This window comes from Bubalus bubalis, chromosome 9 (assembly GCF_019923935.1).
Source record: "Bubalus bubalis isolate 160015118507 breed Murrah chromosome 9, NDDB_SH_1, whole genome shotgun sequence".
In the NCBI taxonomy this organism is placed as follows: Eukaryota; Metazoa; Chordata; class Mammalia; order Artiodactyla; family Bovidae; genus Bubalus; species Bubalus bubalis.
Genome location: NC_059165.1, coordinates 85341838 through 85361844, shown reverse-complemented (window position 1 = coordinate 85361844; position 20007 = coordinate 85341838). Strand labels below are relative to the sequence as shown.

The 20007-nt window shown below is 36.3% G+C and overlaps 1 protein-coding gene across 2 annotated transcripts in view; it reads right to left on the bottom strand.

Moving 5' to 3' along the window:
• SLC12A2 (solute carrier family 12 member 2) overlaps positions 1–20007 on the bottom strand; it is a 91922-nt gene that overhangs the window by 54105 nt on the left and 17810 nt on the right. For both annotated transcript variants that reach the window (XM_025293037.3, XM_025293038.3), the window contains exons 2-4: positions 11477–11596; positions 10145–10220; positions 9706–9801 (exon numbers count right to left, since the gene is read on the bottom strand). In XM_025293037.3, the coding sequence (XP_025148822.3) occupies positions 9706–9801; positions 10145–10220; positions 11477–11596 (292 nt within the window). The remainder of the gene's footprint in view (positions 1–9705; positions 9802–10144; positions 10221–11476; positions 11597–20007) is intronic.

Here is a 20007-nt window from a genome sequence, read left to right as displayed (position 1 = left end):
AGAAAATCCCTAGAATATCATAATTATCACAGCCTATAGTTAATGAACATGTCATTTAATCTCAATATCAATAATGAATTAAGACAAGTATTATTTATCCTGACTTAATTGATAGGACAATTAAGTCACAATAAAAGGTTAACTGAAATCAGTCAGCCACTCATGTATTTCAATAGTTGATAATATTCTTTAGACGGAGAAATACACCAAGAGAACCTATAAAAACACAGAATTCAGTTGTTTTGTGTTTAAAGTTTTGATTTTCTGAAATTTCAAGTCTATTACTAATAAGAAAAAATGTGTATCTTCAGATGTATTTAACATTGGTAAAGATAACTGGAAGGGAAATAATGAATATAAGTAACAAATTCTGACATTTCAGAACTATTTAAAAATCTTCTACTAATTGGGATACCTAAACTTAAAACCTAGGACCTAGTTTCATTACTTTTTAAAATATTTTTTTTTTAATGAAAATAAAAAGTTACACATGAAGAATACTTTAAAAGCATCTGCTCATCTTCCTATAAATTCCTGATGAAAAGCAACGGTTCTTGCCCTATCCTCATTTATCCCTGTGTCCTTGAGGCGACCCGTTTTAAGAACTTTCTCCCCCTCCCTTTTTTTCCTTAGCAACAAAATAGTGTAAAAGATCTACTGCTCTGAAAGGCTGGTCTCTTTATTAATCAACACAGGGTGATAAACACCTTAAAATAAAATGTTTATTTTGTAATTAAGTAAAATTACACATTTTACCTAATTCTAGTGAGTATAATTGACTCTTGAACAACACAGGTGTGAAATGCGCAGGTCCACTTATATGTGGATTTTTTTCAATAAATACACTGAAAATTTTTTTGGAGATCTGTGACAATTTGAAAAAACTCACAGATGAATCACATGGCATAGAAATACAGAAAAAATTAAGAACAAGTTAGGTATGTCATTAATACATAAAATGTATGTGGACACTAGTCTATCTTTACATAGGTTTAAGGTAAATGATACCTAATATGAAATTAATATGTTAATTTTCTTTCTAATACATTCACTGCTCAGAGAATTGACATACAAAACAAGCTGTGCTCTGTCCCTCCCTCTCTGGTAATTAGAGAAACTGCGCATCATCGCAGTAAGTGGTTTTTTAAAAATGTAACAGTGTTTATAATACTATACTATGAATATGACTATAATACTGTATGCCATAAAAATTGTACAAGGATTCACTCTTTAGTGCAGAGGCTAGGCTACCATGATACAATCATTATACTAGACTACAATAAAGCAATCATATTGCTGCCTCTTTGTTTTCAATGTGTGAATTGGTATACCAGTAAATAAATATAAATTCCACTTTTCACATTATCTTTTCATTTGTTAAATGTTTAATTTCTCACATTTTAAAAAAACTTCTGTTGGAATATAGTTGATTTGCATGATGTCTTACTTTCAGGTGTACAGCAAAGTGAATCTTTTCATTTTATCTCTAGTGTTAGTAATACATGTAACATAAATAGTGTTTTGTATCATATAAGACAATATTAATGCACGTATTAACAAATGATTCATCTTGTAAAAAGATGATGTAAAACATATGGCATCAGTATAGTATAGTACTGTAAATGTACTTTTTCCTCACTAGAATTTTCTTAATAACATTTTATTCTCTCTGGCTTACTTTACTGTAAGAATACAGTATATAATACATATACACAAAATATCTGTTAATAAATGGTTTATGTTACCTACAAGGCTTCTGGTCAACAGTAATCTATAGTTAAGTTTTGGGGAACTCAAAAGTTATACAAGGATTTTCAACTGTGTAGGGGTCATCGGCATCTCTAACCTATGTGTTATTCAAGGGACAACTGTACGATTATCATTCCCATTTTACATATGTGAAAATTCAGGCTTACAGAGGTTAAATAACTTGACCACAGTCACACATACAGTAAGGGAAGAAATGGGCTTAAACTCAAGTCTCTCTGAGTGCTTATTCAGTACAGTATGTAAAATTAAATAAGACATTTTATTATCATTGAATAAGCTGAAGCGTATAAAAAAATTATGATGAATTAAAAGGCAACAATAGAAAAAATAACTATTTTATTTACAAAAAAAATCTGTTGTTCAAGCAAACACAAAAAGTCGATATGGAAAAGATATCCTCATGAACTCTCAAAATTTGGCCGTAAAATGCCCTGTCTTCTGAGTGTAGAAGACACCAATGAAGCAGACACCAGAGATGCTAAGTAATACAATACTATACGCTGTGTTCCATTATTACTACATATTGATTTGGGGATACATGTTCCTGCAGCTCTCAGTAGATTTCAAATCAATAACCAAAACTCTGACTAGGTTAATCAACAGCTATATGATTACTGGCCATAACACAAGTCACTATATATTTCAAAGAACTGAAATGACATAGCATTACTGATAATAGTGCTGAATTAAATGTATGGACTTCCCCTGAATATGTTTTAAATTATGCAACATATTTTTAAGTAACCCACTAGTAAAAGAACAAATCACAAGGGAAATTAAAAAGTATTTTGAACTGAACAATAATGAAAAGAGAACCTATCAAAATTAGTGGGATAAACCTAAAGCAGGAATTACAGCTTTAAGTGCTAATATTAAAAAAAAAGACACTTCTATTAAAAGTAAATAAATAATATGAAATCAATTATCTAAGCTTCTACCTTAAGAAAATAGAAAAAAAGGAAAGCCCAATGTAGGAAAAAAAAAAGTTAAGACCACAGTTGCAGAAAACTATAAAGAAAAATCAATTAAGGTGAAAATGGACAAATTCTTTGAAAAAGTTGTCAGAACTATGACAAGAATAGTAAATTAAAATACTCCTAAGAAATTAAATTTGTAATACACACACACACACACACACACACACACACACACACACACACATATACACAGAACCACAGGCCCAGGTAGCTTCAGCAGTGAGCAAGAAATAAGATCAATTTTACAAAAACTCTTTCAGAAAATTGAGGAAGAACCAATACTAGCCAATACCCCTTATGAGTTGAACTTAATCCTAATACCAAAACCTGACACAGATTATTACAAAAAAAGAAAATTTTAGACAAATATTTCTCATGATCATAGATTCAAAAGTCGTTAACAAAATGTTAGCTAGTAAAAAGTAGCAGAAACCATAATATTCTTTTGACCAAATATATCTTTGATCTTTGTGGAGTTTATGCCACGAATGCTAGGTTACTGAGATTCAAAATACCATATAATTTTGATAATAACAGAATAAGAGAAAAAAACCACATAACCATTTCAACAGATGTAGAAAAATTGTAACAAAATCCAACATTCACTCATGATAAATACTACCAGCAATCTAGAAATAGAACTGTCTCAATCTGACAAATTACATCTTCTAGAACTCCACAGTTAACATCTTAATAGTGATATATTCAACTCAGTCCCCCTAAAACTGGCAACACCACAAGGATGTTTATCCTCACTGCTTCTTCACCATGGTACTGAAGGTCCTATCTATTTCAACAGACTGACAAAATAGAAGGAGAGGGAAAAAGAGAGGGAGAGAAGAAAACACTAAAGATTGAAAAGAAAGAGTATAAACCATGTCTGTTCACAGATGACGACTTTATGTTTAGCAAAGTCACAGAACCAAGACACATAAGTCTACTGCGTTTCTACACACAGTCATTAAAAAATTTGGAAAATGAAATTTACAATTACCATTTACCAGATGAAAAACATGACTGAGGGATAAACTGAACAAAACATGCAACATCTCTATACTGAAAAATATACAACACTGCTGACAGAAACAAAGATCTAAAAAAATAGAAAGATACACCATGTTTAGAGACTGGAAGATTCAATATTGTTAACATGATCATTCTTCCTCCGCAAAAATTTTAAGAGTGAAATCTCAAAGTCCCAGCAAGGTTTTCTGTCTTCAGAGAAATTGATACTGCCAATTCAAAAATTTTATATGGCAATACAAAGAACCTAGAAGAGTCAAAACAATTTTGAAAAAGAACAAAGTTTTAAGACTTAGAACTTATAAAGCTAAGCAATCAAAACAGGGTAGTCTTGGAATAACTGGTATAAGAATAAACGAATCAATGGAACAGGATACAGTAAAGACAATACACAGAAAATTCGGTTTTCAACAACAGCACCAAAACTAATTCAGTATGGAGTAGATAGTTTGCTGACAAATGGTGCTAGACAAGTGGCTATCTAAGCGGGGGTGGAGGGGAGGGACAGCAGCGGGGAGAAACATCATCTCTGTCTCACATAATGTGAGCCTGTTCATAGTTAAAAATCTAAAACCCATACTCAACAATTATCTGTTGATGAACTGAAATACAAGGAATATAAAAATTTGATCTTAGTCACAAAGGTAGGTTTCTACTGATTTTAGATTCTCAGAACTACCTCCCAGATATTTGATGTAGTCTGGGCTTTTATTTGAAAGTGTACTGACCTCTGTTTTCAATGCTCCAAACCATACAGTGGTTGAAGAACTATTCCATTCTATTGCTCAGTTCATATAGTACACTATAAATCAAAATCCAGAATTCACATCTCCATATTATAAAAGGCTGCCTGTGGCTGTCCTCTATTTCATAATGAGTTGATATTCAGAGATTGATTGTCTGTGGACAGAAGAAACTCTGGCCTGTGAAATCTAGGAAACGCAGATATGAGTGACAGTAGAAGCTGGCCAGCACCATCTGAGTTGCAGAACCTGCAAATTCTGTAAAACAGGAGCTTTCAAGAACACTAGCAGGATTTGCAGGATGGGAAAGAGTTCTGGACTGCACGTGTATATGGCTAGGGCAGGGAGTATGCCAGAGGAGAAGGAAAGAGGGGACTCCATCAGCTAGCTGGCGGTACTAGTTCTACTCCGTGGAAATAGAGGACTGAGGAGATGGTTCTCTAACTTCCCACTAATAGCTTCAAATAGTACCCTCCTCCCATTATTACTATAATCCAATCAAGACTGAAACTAAAAACCTTGCATTTTCTAAGTTTTAACTCTTTTTCTTCCCCTGAATGTTTCCGTATTATTTTTATCCTAGACTTCATAATCGGACACCATTATACTTCTTTACAGGGCTTCCCCGGTAGCTCAGCTGGTAAAGAATCCACCTGCAATGCAGGAGACCCCAGTTCAATTCCTGGATCGAGACGATCCCCTAGAGAAGGGATAGGCTACCCACTCCAGTATCCTTGGGCTTCCCTGGTGGCTCACTCGGTAAAGAATCTGCCTGCAATGCAGGAGACCTGGGTTCGATCCCTGGGTTGAGAAGATCCCCTGGTGGAGGGCATGGCAACCCACTCCAGTATTCTTGCCTGGAGAATTCCCATGGACAAGAGGAGGCTGGCTATCTGCAGTCCATGGGGTCACAAAGAGTTGAACACGACTGAGCGACTAAGTACAGAACAGCACATTTCTTTACAAGTTGACAGTTAATTTCTATTTTTTTAAAAACTACACTTCTCTAGATTCTACCTGTTTAAATCTCTAAAAGGTACTGTTAAAGTCAATGTAAAGGCTACTTCAGTTCAGTTCAGTCACTCAGTTGTGTCTGACTCTTTGCGACCCTGTGAACTGCAGAGCGCCAGGCCTCCCTGTCCATCACCAACTCCCGGAGTTCACTCAGACTCCCATCCATCGAGTCAGTGATGCCATCCAGCCATCTCAACCTCTGCCGTCCCCTTCTCCTTCTGCCCCCAATCCCTCCCAGCATCAGAGTCTTTTCCAATGAGTCAACTCTTCACATGAGGTGGCCAAAGTACTGGAGTTTCAGCTTCAGCATCATTCGTTCCAAAGAAATCCCAGGGCTGATCTCCTTCAGAATGGACTGGTTGGATCTCCTTGCAGTCCAAGGGACTCTCAAGAGTCTTCTCCAACACCACAGTTCAAAAGCATCAATTCTTCGGCACTCTCAGCTTTCTTCACGTCCAACTCTCACATCCACACATGACCACTGGAAAAACCATAGCCTTGACTAGACGGACCTTTGCTAACAAAGTAATGTCTCTGCTTTTCAATATGCTGTCTAGGTTGGTCATAACTTTCCTTCCAAGGAGTAAGCATCTTTTAATTTCATGGTTGCAGTCACCATCTGCAGTGATTTTGGAGCCCCCAAAAAATCAAGTCTGACACTGTTTCCACTGTTGCCCTGTCTATTTGCCATGAAGTGATGGGACTAGATGCCATGATCTTACTTAGTAACATTAAATCTCTCCTATGGCATAAAGAACAAAACACATCTCACACACTTCCATGGAGTTGGAAGCACACACCTTATAAAATGAGAATAAAATATTATTCAGTATTAATATAGAAAAATACATATTATAATTCAGTTAAGAACCAAGATAAAACAAATTAAACTGTCAAACACTACCTCAAAGTAGTTTATATTAATTACTACATGCTCAAGTTTAAAAGAGGGCTCTTGAAAATGAAATTATTAAACAGAGCAACCTCAATCAGCAATATTTTGAGTAAAATATTTTCTTGTTAATTCCCTTAATAGTCAACTTTCAATCCTCAGTGATTGGGCTAGAGGGCATCCAATGCAGATATTGCTATTCCCATTGCATCTCTACCTAACTCTTTGCACCCTGACCTTCTAGATAGTTCCAGCTCCCCTGATCTCCCATTATGCAGCCCTTTCAAGGAAGAAGTCAAAATTAAGTCCTCAGTGACTGGGATAGAGGGCATTCAGTGTAGACACCAATGGTCCCACAATACTGAAAGATAACTCCATCTATACATGAACCAAGTCTGAAAGTTTGTTTTAAACCATAACCCCCTCTCTATCTTTTTGCTCCCTGCAAAATTTTATTGAACAAGGATTCCTTGTTCCAGAGAGATTCCCAGTCTGGCATTTGCTGCTGTCATCCTATAGTCTCATTTGTAAGTCCTCTTTTCCCTGCCTATTCTATGCTTCCTGGAGCTATAGGCACATCACATTCAGTACTCCACAGGTGCTCTTATTAAGTAAAGCGTTTACAGAATTGGGATACTCCAATTTCTTTTTCTTCTTCACTTATTTTGTAGAATAATTACCTAAAGGATAAATCTCTTATTCATTTCTTTCTTATACTGAGTTGAGGTAAGGAAATTTTCATTCAGAAAACCTGATTCACACTAGATTCTTTATCAATTTTCAAAATAAATTAGTTCTCTAGAATTCTACAAAGGTAAAAATGAGATTTTGTATGTTTGTGTGATGTCTGTGAAGCTAGGGATTTTATCTTATATTATGCTTTCATTTAAATCTGTTATAATTAGTAGGACTCCTGTTCAAACTATCCAAAGTATTAGCTTTTTCAAGTTGACTCCTCAGTCCTTTTAACATGAAACAATAGCCTTTGTTATCTTCTTTACTTACTGATGAGATAAGATTTTGATATTTGGCAAAACTAATACAATTATGTAAAGTTTAAAAATAAAATAAAATTAAAAAAAAAAAAAAAAAAGAATGAGAAAAGATGTCTAGACTTGTCTAGTACATTTCCTACCCGGATATGGAATAAGTAATTTTTCCAAGGTCCCCTGGTTCCTTGGAATGAAAATACACAATGTGGGCACTAGGGGTGCTCACTGGTACTGGGCTGACTATCTGTGACAGGTGATTTTTGTGGTGAGAGCTAAGAAATACCTTCTTTTGGGATAAACTGTATGACTTATACTGGTATTTTTAATTTACAATCATGAATACAGAATAAAATGTAATCTCACCAGTTTTATACCTATATCTACTTTTTCCCATGTGGTAATACTGTTTTACCAAGAAACCAAAATAAATTATGTTAGGGATCTCAAAGTCTATGAAGCATATATAGAGACAGGAGTTTACACTCATTGCAAGAATCTACAGGAACTTTAACTGCAGATAATGCAGCTCACTTATATTCAATAAAAGATCAGCTAGGTTTCTAACATCATTGACTGATCTAAATGAAAAGTGAATGCCTTCTAGTAAAGCTTTAAAGTATTTGGTCATTTCTTTAAATTAATGGCTTCTCTTTTCCTATAGGTTTCATTATCTCAGCAAACTTATTTACTTTGTCATTTAAGAATAAGTGGTAACATAAGAATTTCAAATTATATAATTCCATATATATATGTTTTATATATATATATATATTATGTTTATATATATATGTATTTATATATGTGTGTGTGTGTGTGTTTTTCCCTATAGTTTTAGTTTACTCTGTAAACTGACTTATCATTTTGAGGGAAGTCAGACAAAACTGCAACATGGTACTTTTTTGGGACACAGCTTCATGCATTCCACATTCTCATACTTTGTCCATGTCCCAGGACAGAAGATTAGATACAAGTCTCTGAAGTATTTGTCAAAATATATGAAAACTACTGGTAGTGCTGCATGAAGTGGTTTTTTAGTCACAATGCAGGAGAATCTATACTTTGCAGAAGTTTGAACTCACAGAGAGAACAGTCTGGGGTTCGTGCTGACAGTGGGTCCATGCCCCAATCCCCTCGAGGCTCACAACCTAGATTTGAAGGGCTGAAGACAAGGAGAAAGTCGACGACGATTTGCTGATCCTCTCAAATAACTAATACTGCATCCATTTCTCCTCCTACTTCCATTCCCTAATAGTAGCAGAATGAAATGAAGCATGGTGCACCTAATCACAAGCAACCAAGAACCTCTCAGCATTGCCTGATTAACTCTCGGGCATACCCACATCTTAGACCCCAACTTCATGTACACATAAAACAGCCAACACACAGTCATAACTGTACTGATATGAGCTACCAGCTTCCGCTAGGGCCACAGTGATCTGAATCCTCTGGTACATAAGATATATGAAGAGACTGGGGAAAAATGAAAAGTTGGATCTGGTTCTTTCTCCAAGTACTAATACAGATAAAGCAGAGGTTGTATGCATGTAACGTTAAATACAGATCTGCAAAATAGTTGAGGCAGATGGAACAGGCAGATGCCCTCCTCAGTTGATCTGCTATGATGAATTTATAGGAGCTGGTACACATCTTCTCTTCTTTCTCTCAGCATCTTCCCTTCCAGCTGAATGATGAGTTCTGCTTTGGAAAATGGATTTCTTTTCTTCTTGTTCTCAAGGGTCCCAAAACCATTCTCCTGCTGTCTTGGGTATTCTTCCTGGCAAGAGTAAAACCTTACAAGGCAGATCTTGTGGGCTCCAATACAACAGGCCTCAGGGTACCCTCAGAAGTGAGCTGGAGCTGAGGGTATGGATTCAGGTTTAACTTACACAAGCTGTTAAGACCATGAGGAAATAACTCTGCGTGTATTCCCTTCAGTGGGGAGGAACGAGGTGACACCTGTATAACCCTGACCAAATGCAGGCTGCACAACACTAATCCAAGGGCGAAATCCTGGGAGGGGGTAACAGAGGCTGCCTCGGTGCAGAAGAAACCCAGTTAGAAGCTCCATTCTTGCTATCAGACACCTGAACACCTGAACAATTTGAAGCATACATGTTTGTGTATGGATCAATTTAAAATTTTATATTCAAAATCTACTTCAGAAGTGCTCAACAGCAATTTTCTTGCCTATATAGAACCCAAAATGTTGTTTGTAAGGTAAAAAATAGAAATATTTTTAAATCTGTTTAAGTGTCAGTAATCCAATGATGATGATGTGAAAAGACTGAATTTACCTCCTCGTACAAACCCATTAGTAGCTATTGCTGACGTCGACAATCCTGTGATAGTTGTCACGACAGTGGCCATTGCTATTACAAGGACTGACAGGCCTTCAGGGAAAAAGAAAAGAGAACTTGAGAATACTTTCAGTCTCATTTAAATCTGCCACTTCTAGAACTGACGAGTCTAAGTACACTGAATTAACATTATAACTTACAAATTATCTTACTTTTAACCCATTTTAGATCAAATCCAGAATTAGAAAAAGGGACATTAAGACAACTGTCTGACACAAAGGAGAATGTAGCTTAGAATGATTCCAACTGATTGAATTTTATGAACTTTAGAATTTTATGAACTCAGTTGAATTTTATGAACTTTATTGAATTTTACGAACTCAGTTACTTCCCCTACTCATTCTCAAATGAATCAACAGTATGTAATTTCACTCACCTATTCCAGCTTGACCCACAATCCATGACAATCTAATAAAGAGCATCACTCCCCAAATGTTTAACATACAACGTACCTAGAAGAGGAAGAGCCAAGTCACAGATGAAAAGTAATTAAATACAATACACAGTAAATGCTCAACTAGCCAATAGCTGGATAACATACTTCAAAACTACAGGAAGTCATCTCAAATCTCTTATCCGAAGATTTTCTTTAACAGATATTTTTAAAAAGAGCTTTAGTGAGAGCTTCAATGTGAGCTAACTAAAGTGTAAGTATGATGTAATATATGAGTGTGTATATATTTTACACACACACACACACACACACACAAATTATCTGAAGCAGCAGAAGCAAATGAACAAGAAAGATACAAGGAATATTTTAAGACTTCAGCCCTAAAGAAGAGCGGTGTATGTTCCCCCTTTTCAATCCAAGTAAGTTTAATTTTTAACTTACTCCTTAATAACATCCTCATTTCATAATTTCTAAGTAGCCTTAAATATTCTGTAATATATGTCAACTCAAATGCTAACTATTCACACGTTTCAGAAACCAAAACTCTTCGTAAGACAGTATCCCCAACTTATTTTTACTTTTATTTATTATGTTCATACATAGTATATAGTCTTCTGAAATGCTAAAATCTAAGACCTAGGCAAACAATACAACCCAGAGCATAAAATGCATTCTACCAATTAGACAATAAAACTATGACTACAACTGGAACTTTCCCTCTACTCCCCTAAATGTCAATACAACTCTAATTTAGCACTTCCAAAGTGTCTATCAGACTGTCTACTCTAGTTAGATCCTTAGAGCCTATTCAAACACAGGGGGGAAAAAAAGTAAATCTGAACCTTAGTTACCTAAACCTGTCTACTGATGTGATCTCAACATAAATATTTCTCCTATATTCTGCTGCTTAACTTCTACACATTTCTCTTCAAAAGACAATCTGGTAGCAGGAAAGGAAGCAGGCACATTTCAGCTATGCTGCCTGCTCGGCTTCCTTGATCCTGCTGCTCCCATCAATGGAACAGCTTCATACTTAATTTCTGAGAAGTGACAATATGTGAGATTCATAAGAGGTTATAAAATATAATTCAGAGGTAACCAAGTATAATTCAATTAAATGAATAAGTGTATTTCCTTTACCCAATTTAATACCCAGAAGAAAAGGAGGTATAAGCTATTAATTTGGTTCTCCTTAAAAACCAGATAAAATGGTTTTAGGAAGAGAAACATTATTTGAGAATTAATGATAATATTAGGAAGACTTTCTAATAAACAGAAATATGTGGCTCTAAAATTAAGTCTATAGGTACATACTAGTACACCCTTAATCCAGCCAAACTTCACGACTCCTTTACTTTCCGCAGTGTATGTGACCACAGCCTCTCTGGTTGGCGTGCTTTCTTCTCCATTTGCAAAGCCATCCTCAAAAGGTTCCTGGTCATAAGAGGAAATGTGAATTATGCTTAAGAATTATTTAACATTTAAAACCACTTGATAAAACAATCATCACTAAACACACTTAACCATGTTTAAGGAGGGCACAGTACAGAATTCCAAGAACTAAGAGTTTCTAAATATTTTACCTGAAAGTGAAAGTCACTCAGTTGTGTCCGACTCTTTGCGACCCCATGGACTATACGGTCCATGAATTCTCCAGGCCAAAATACTGGAGTGGGTAGCCTTTCCCTTCTCCAGGGGATCTTCCCAATCCAGGGATCAAAAATGTAAATCAATAAAGTGGAAGAAAACCTTAATCATTGAGTTTTAAATCTGTAAATCTTATTGTGACATCAAATCCATTTTAATAATTTCAAATTTTAATTACATTTTGGTGGTATCTAGAGAACACAAAGAATACTATTTGCTAAGTATAGGCTAGCCAGGTGGGTCAATTCAGACCTTGTCTCTCTAGCCACAACTTCATATTGCCTGGATGCATCCAACCCATATCTGACGTTTCAGTGTTAACACTGTCAAACTCCTCTTTGGAACCAATGAACAGTTTTCTCTGTACAGTTGCTGATAGTGGGACTCTGTTGACCCCAAGGTTCACTCCTAACTGCTGTCTTTACTCAGTACTTCATTCAGTGCTCTTCACTCTTGCCTAACTTTTCTCAGATTCAGACATGAACTGGTTGACACAGTGCATTTTCACAAGTGTTTCCCTCTAAGGCTTTTATGTTTCACGTCTGATTCTATAATTCTTAGTTTCTGTTCTTTACATTCTCTTTCCCTGTCCATAGTTCCTTTTAAAGAATCATTTTCAGTGGTTACACACTCTACTGAATTCTGAATATAATTTTTCTCACAAAAATGAGCTGAAGCAAGTTTTGTGTTACAACAGAGTGAAATGTATGTAATAATACAAACTTCCTTTTTTTCTTTGACTTCTGCTAGCCAAGTAGATTCAAATGCATTGTTGCTGATGGTTTTTCAAAGTGCTGTCAACCAAGACCTGCTGTTGTTTAGTCGCTAAGTTCTGCTGTTGTTTAGTCGCTAAGTTCTGTCCAACTCTTTTGCGACCCCATGGACTACAGCCTGCCAGGCTTCTCTGTGCATGGGATTTCCCAGGCAAAGATACTGGAGTGGGTTGCCATTTCCTTCTCCAGGGGATCTTCCCAACCCAGGGATTGAACCTGAGTCTCTTACATTGGCAGGCAGATTCTTAACTACTGAGCTACATGTGTTTTTCATTTATCCTGGGTATACATATAGAATTGCTAGACCATGCAGTACTTGTTGCAATGACTACATCTTTTCATCTTTCTCACCTCTTCTTCTCTATCAGACTGCAGACTGTTACTCCTCATTTCAGTCAATGTATCTGCCTATTTTTAGCCCTCTTTCTCACGCAGAATTTGACATAAACCAGTAACAGCTAAACATGTTAGAAACATGTACAAACAGGAAAAATGTAATCAGGGGCCTGGTAGCTCAGCACCCTACTTTGGCTTTACCTCCACTGCCGTTTATATTCTAGACAGTAGGACATCACTGATGAGTTCCCCAAGCCTTGCCCCCAAAAGAGAACTGATGACTCAACTGTTCCATTATCCAAATAAAACAAGAACAAAAATGTCTGCCTTTTAACTCAATTACCTTTAAAATAGCCAGAAGTTCCTTAGATTTCACTCTAGGATACTTAATGCTCTTCAGTTATAAAATACAGAGAAGGCAATGGCACCCCACTCCAGTACTCTTGCCTGGAAAATGCTATGGACGGAGGAGCCTGGTAGGCTGCAGTCCATGGGGTTGCTAAGAGTCAAATATGACTGAGCGACTTCACTTTCACTTTTCACTTTCATGCATTGGAGAAGGAAATCACAACCCACTCCAGTGTTCTTGCCTGGAGAATCCCAGGGACAGGGGAGCCTGGTGGGCTACCGTCTATGGGGTCACACAGAGTCGGACATGACTGAAGTGACTTAGCATAGCATAGCATAGTTATAAAATAACAGTTTAAATTATTATATAACCTACAAGTATTACAAGAAAATTCAATACCTATAATAATAAAGAGAGACTTTCTATTCCCATTTCTATTAAAAGAAAACTAAAGATGTGTGTACCTAACAGGCTACTTTCTCTAAGGCTAAGTACTAATGTGGGTGTCTTTAGTAATTCAGAAGCAAGATGGCATCTCAAAATTTTTGCTGTGGGTGTTTATTAGAATTCCACCTCAAAGTTGAAGATCTAGCAATAATTATACTACTTTCCACTATACTATGAACTATATTTAAAACACAAAATAAGGTTTTTCTGCATGAATAATGTATTTTAAAACAAAGATGAGTCCAAATAAACTTTTAACTTCCTTATCATGTTACAATAGCTCTATTTTAAAAAGTGTTATTAATCTTTAAAATACAATTCAAAAGTTAAAATCAGTTATGTCATTTATATTTAAATCAATAAATTTAAGTTAATGAAATTGGGTTTATAATTATATTAATTTCCAAAATAATAGGAAACCAACGTAGAATACACATTTTGTTTCTATTAATACATTAGTTTCAGAGAAATATGGAAACTGTTGAGTATGGCATTTTATCTACACACACACACACACACACACACTATTATATACAAATCTTATTACCAGAAGAATTTCACATGTACAATTATGGACTATATATTATACTGACAGAAGGTACATAAATAAAATCTTTTATCTACCATTTTTAGACAATTTTTTTTTTTTTACTGTTTTTCATATAATGAATACAATGTCAAAAAGAAATGATTTTTTGGATAATACCATATTGAATGAGATGGACCAAATTAATTCAAATATATTTGGGGAAATAATCTTTCAAAGTGTAGCACTGTGAACCTGAACCTACAAAGCAGGGATTGAGACTGGGAGCAAGAACGGGGTGGGGAAGAGAGGAAGAGGCAAGGGAAACAATGGAAGACCCAGAGAGGTAGGCCCTCAGTGACTGGAAGGATTTCTCAATGGAACAGAGAGAGATACTGATCAATTATGTCAGTCTGAAAAGAAAATGATTAATTCAATTGGACATACTGAATTTGAGGAGCCATGAAACAAAGAGTTCTATCAGGCTATTAAAAAATTCATGACTGGAACTTAGGAGACGGGCCAGGGATAAAGAGCTAGTGGGAGAAGGTATGGGAAAAAAATGAAAAGAGAAACTTCGGGAGAGAAAACCTGAGTAATTGACCATTTTTCTGAGACTACAAAAAATATAAGAATGAAAAGGAACTGATTTCCATGGTCATCATTTCTTTGCAGGGAGTAGATAAAAGTAGAATTTTTACACTATGGATACTCTCCCTTGTATATTCAAATTTCTACCTCAACTTGATCATTCTTTCTCCTCTAATCATGGTTATCTTTTTGCTATACACTGCACATCCCACCTCCAAATGCCCAGCCAAACTTGCTGAAATACTATACAGTCTATTTATCAATGCTCACTGATCTGGCTTCACCGTGCTATAACACTGAAATGTTTCAAGACATTCAAAGTCTTCTCTGCTGCCAAATATAATGTCTAATGTACATTTTTTAGTCTCTCTCTCAAAGGTCTTTTGAAGTAGCTCATGATACTGTTGACAAACCCCTCTTTCTTCAAACATTTTTTGAAATACCATACTCTCTCAGCCTCTTTCCCCCAGCATTTAAATGGCAGGAGTCAGTTCAACACTTGGTCTTAGACCCATCTTTTTTTTTCACCCTATTTCTTCCCTATGGTCATCTCACCAGACCTGTAGCTTTAACCACCATCTATATGGACGAGTAGTAAGTGATGGCTCCCATATATTTCCAGATCAGATCTCCCCTCTGAATTTCAGCCCGCTATGTAAACACTGATGCTGTCACTTGAACAGTTCATTATGTTTACTACCCTGCTGCTGCTGCTGCTAAGTCACTTCAGTCGTGTCCAACTCTGTGCGACCCCATAGACGGCAGCCCATCAGGCTCCCCCATCCCTGGGATTCTCCAGGCAAGAATACTGGAGTGGGTTGCCATTTCCTTCTCCAATGCATGAAAGTGGAAAGTTTACTACTCTAGCTCTTACCATATAAGAAAAAAAGAAATTGTCAATGTATCACAAACAATAACTTTTTTCTAAATGAAAAGGAGAGGGAAGTAGTTTCTCTGTTTTGGATTAGTTTTTAATTCTTAAAGGTTTCAGTGAACACTTAAATATCAAAAAAGGTATTTGATCAGAAAGACAGTAAGTTCTTAATAATTAACATTGTTTATAATATAAATTAATTTAGATTTATTCTGTAATGCATGTCTTTAAGAATTTACAGTTTTTCAGTTTCTAATATCCAAAAGTTAACTTGTCTTTTAATTCACTTGTTTAAATTATCTTTTACATATCACAAGTCATAGTTCATATTCTGTGTGACCTAAGAGAAAATACTACTTCAATACGAGGGGTTGGTTTAATGATGATTCCTCAGTAAAAAAAAAAAATTTCTTGCCAAATTGACCTGTTGTTCCTTCCCTAACATAAGAATTTTCCTGAGTATTTTAGGGACAACCTAGGATGAAGCCAGATTTCTTTTTACAATAATGGACAAAAACAAAGCTTTAGGAAAAAATACTTCTCCAAGGATTTTTTAATTACAGTTAAAAACGTCTCACTGGCTCTGTAACCTAGAGTGCAGTAATCTGTATACATCCTCACCATGGGCACGACAATGCACTTTGCATTGACAGATGCTTTAAGTATATTATTACATTAAAATGTCACAGTTGTTCTCTTTCTTTGGACATGCCAGTTATTTAAGTCCACAAAATTTTCATCTCAAGTGTACAAAGTAGTATAGATGGTGTTTGTGATATCACTAGACAAGGATGTGAATACCCACGAAAGATGATCGTGCAGGGATCAGAATGATTTATGATCACATGCTTTCTCCAAAGTTAAATAAAGGGGCTTATTATTGTGTAAAGGAAAATCAAGACTGTCTAGACAGTATAACTTCTGAATACAGTTAAAAAATACTAATAACACATTTGGGCAAAGCCTATTCCCTATCTATTCATTTTTATACAAATTCATTCTGTTTTTACAATTAAACTGGTAAAGGCTTGGTAAAAAGTATCTCAGCTCAGCAATTTTAGATCATAGTAGGCAAAAGACAGTAAGCTACACACTTTTTTTTAAATTTGGGAGGAGGGGAAAATGTTCAGGTTTTTATTCCTTTACTGATGTTTTAAAGAACTGAGCAAAGCTGTATCAAACTCTCTCTTGAGATCTATGGCTACTAAAATAGTTTCCAGACAGACTTAAGGCTGCTGAACTCTCTCTTGAGATCTATGGCTACTAAAATATTGTTTCCAGACAGACTTAAGGCTGCTGAAATATGGACACCCTTTGAAGAGGGAAATGTTCCAATCCCTTAAAATAACTCCTGATATTCTTTTATTTGAAGATTCTACAGTTGCAAAAAGCAGTTTCTGGACTTAAACTACACCCACATCCTTCCATTCATTCATTAAACAAATATTTACTAATTGATTTTATTAAGAACCATGCTAGGGACTTTTCAGCCCTCCTAGAATTCATATTTTTATAGTAGAGACTAAAAATGAAAGGTAGGTTTTCTATCTTTTACCCAGGGCATTTTCTGCTATACCAATAAGTCTCAAGCAGTCAAAGAAACGGTTGGGTGCTTCTTTTCAAGTCACAGCCTCTTTATCAAAGTTTGTTTCCTAATCTGTAAAATGGGATAATAATCCCTGCCTACATGTACCATCTCCTTGGAGTCTCAAAACTATAAATAAAGATCAATGTGTTACAGCCACATATAGCAATTGGGCCTTCTTAGAGCTTGACTATCAAGTCAGCTGATATGACTTGACTGTAGTCCAGCAATTTAACTCTGAGTGCCATGTGAGAAATGTGAGAGTGTGACTCACAGTTAATACATTTCAAAAGGATTAGCAGAAAACTTATTCCTAGGTGGCCTGGCTTTTCAATGCCTGGCCACTTCTCAACAAGGACAAGATTACACACTCAGTTAACTCCATCAGAGTAAAGGCAGCAGTTTCCCTGGGGCTGCACGTCTCAGCGCCCACACAATGCTGCTCTCATGGCACCTGCTGGGAAGCTCAAACCCACCATGTTACGTGGAGGACCAAAGCGCATGCCAGTGAGCATTCCTTAACTCCTCTTACAATTAGGGATCCTTCTCCTTCTGTCCCCACACTGTATCTCTGATATATATGTGGCATTAAACCTCAATCATGCTTTATGGTCTCATGAATGCAAAGGGACGACAGAGGACAAGATGGTTGGATGGCATCACCAACTCAATGGACATGGGTTTGGGTGGACTCTGGGAGCTGGTGATGGACAGGGAGGCCTGGCGTGCTGCGGTTTATGGGGTCACAAAGAGTCAGACACGACTGAGCGACTGAACTGAACTGAATGCACGCTTCAGTGCATGCATTTACCTTTCTGTGTAAAGGTCCACTTATTTAGAGGAAAAGAATTTTCTATTAGTGTTACCTCAACAACTAGAAAGTAGTTATTAAACGAATACACCAACTTACAGAGTTAATGTGAGGGTTGTATAAGATAGAGTATTCTTTTACATAGAAACACAAAGTTAAAATTATTGAAGATGAAAATTGCAAAAAGAAGAAAAATAGGAAATAATATTAGATAGCTTTAGTTTTTCAACATGACAAAATTATATGTACTGGCTAATTGCTTTCTGGCTGCCACAAAATATAGGCTAATGAATCATTTACCCTGCCAAATAAAGACTAGGGAACTATACTGCATTACAGCATTTTGAACTATGAAGTAACATTTGGATTCTAAACACAACTGATGTGACTTTTTAGACAGTAAATCAACCTTACCAAATCATCTTAAGCCACAGGGGGAAAAAAAAAACATGAACAGGAATACAATGTTGGGGGCAGATAAAAAGCTATAAAAGTTCAAATGCATTTAACAACTACTTATTTAGAAGACTGAAGAAGGAAATGGTAACCCACTCCAATATTCTTATCTGGAGAATTCCATGGACAGAGAAGCCTGGCGAGCCACAGTCCATGGCTGTCACAAAGAGTCGGACACGACTGAGCGACTAACACTATTTAGAAGATGCTATGCATAGGGTGGTAGCTGCTCTCTACCAAAGAACAGAGAAATTTTTAAATATACAAAAATGCTTGTCCTTATTCAGGTTATCAAGTTATCTATTCATTGATGTGGCTGTGGCTGCTGCTGCTGCTGCTATGTCGTTTCAGTCGTGTCCGACTCTGTGCGACTCCATAGACGGCAGCCCACCAGGCTCCCCTGTCCCTGGAATTCTCCAGGCAAGAACACTGGAGTGGATTGCCATTTCCTTCTCCAGTGCATGAAAGTGAAAAGTGAAAGTGAAGTCGCTCAGTCGTGTCCAACTCTTAGCGACCCCATGGACTGCAGCCTACCAGGCTCCTCCATCCCTGGGATTTACCAGGCAAGAGTACTGGAGTGGGGTGCCATTGCCTTCTCCAGTGGTTGTGGCAAACAATGCTAAAAATTTCTGTTAACTACAACCACCAAAAAGCTCAGAAGTCCAGCATGAAGGGTGATCACATATAAGTAGAACTGAAACATTAATCCATTCCAGAAGTTTCAAATTCTTCCAAATTAATATTTGTACTAAATGAAAAACAAGTAGGAAAAGCCTATTTAACAGTGCAACAGTCTGCCTGAGTTGTTAAATACACTGTATTTTCATCTGTTTTTGAGCAATTCTCTTATTATTTCCTATAACTACATACACACATGGAAAATATCACAGAGAAAAGGATGATTTTTTCCCCCCATGACTTTTAAAGAGTTTGACTCTAGATATGAATTGATTTGTAGGTTAGGCAATAATTTGGTTTTGTATATTTGGACTCCTATTATCTGTCTGGCTTCCTTTCATAACAGCCAGCATTTACTGAAAGCCTACTGTGTGCCAGACACTTCCCTAAATGTGTACACATCCTCTTTCCCTGAACTGGAACATCTCTGAGAAATAGATATAATCTCCACCTAACAAAGGTGGAAACAGTCTTTTGATAGGTTAACTTACCCAAGCCATGCAGCTGTTAATGTGGCAATGCAGAGAATCTTCTAAATGGGAGAATTCCACATATTACAGTGAGTGAGCCAAAGTGAATTATTTTAAGCTGTCTATTTTGGGTAGGAGGACAATAGACAAATTGCCCAACTTAAGAAACTGTCCTGCTTATACTTCCCAATTCCTCAGCTATTTTCACTCTTACCTTGCTTCATCCTTCCTTCCTCTGCTTCCCAATCTAGAGAAGCTAAGGGTCTCTGTTATAATCCTCATAAAAAATGACAGAAGTAGTT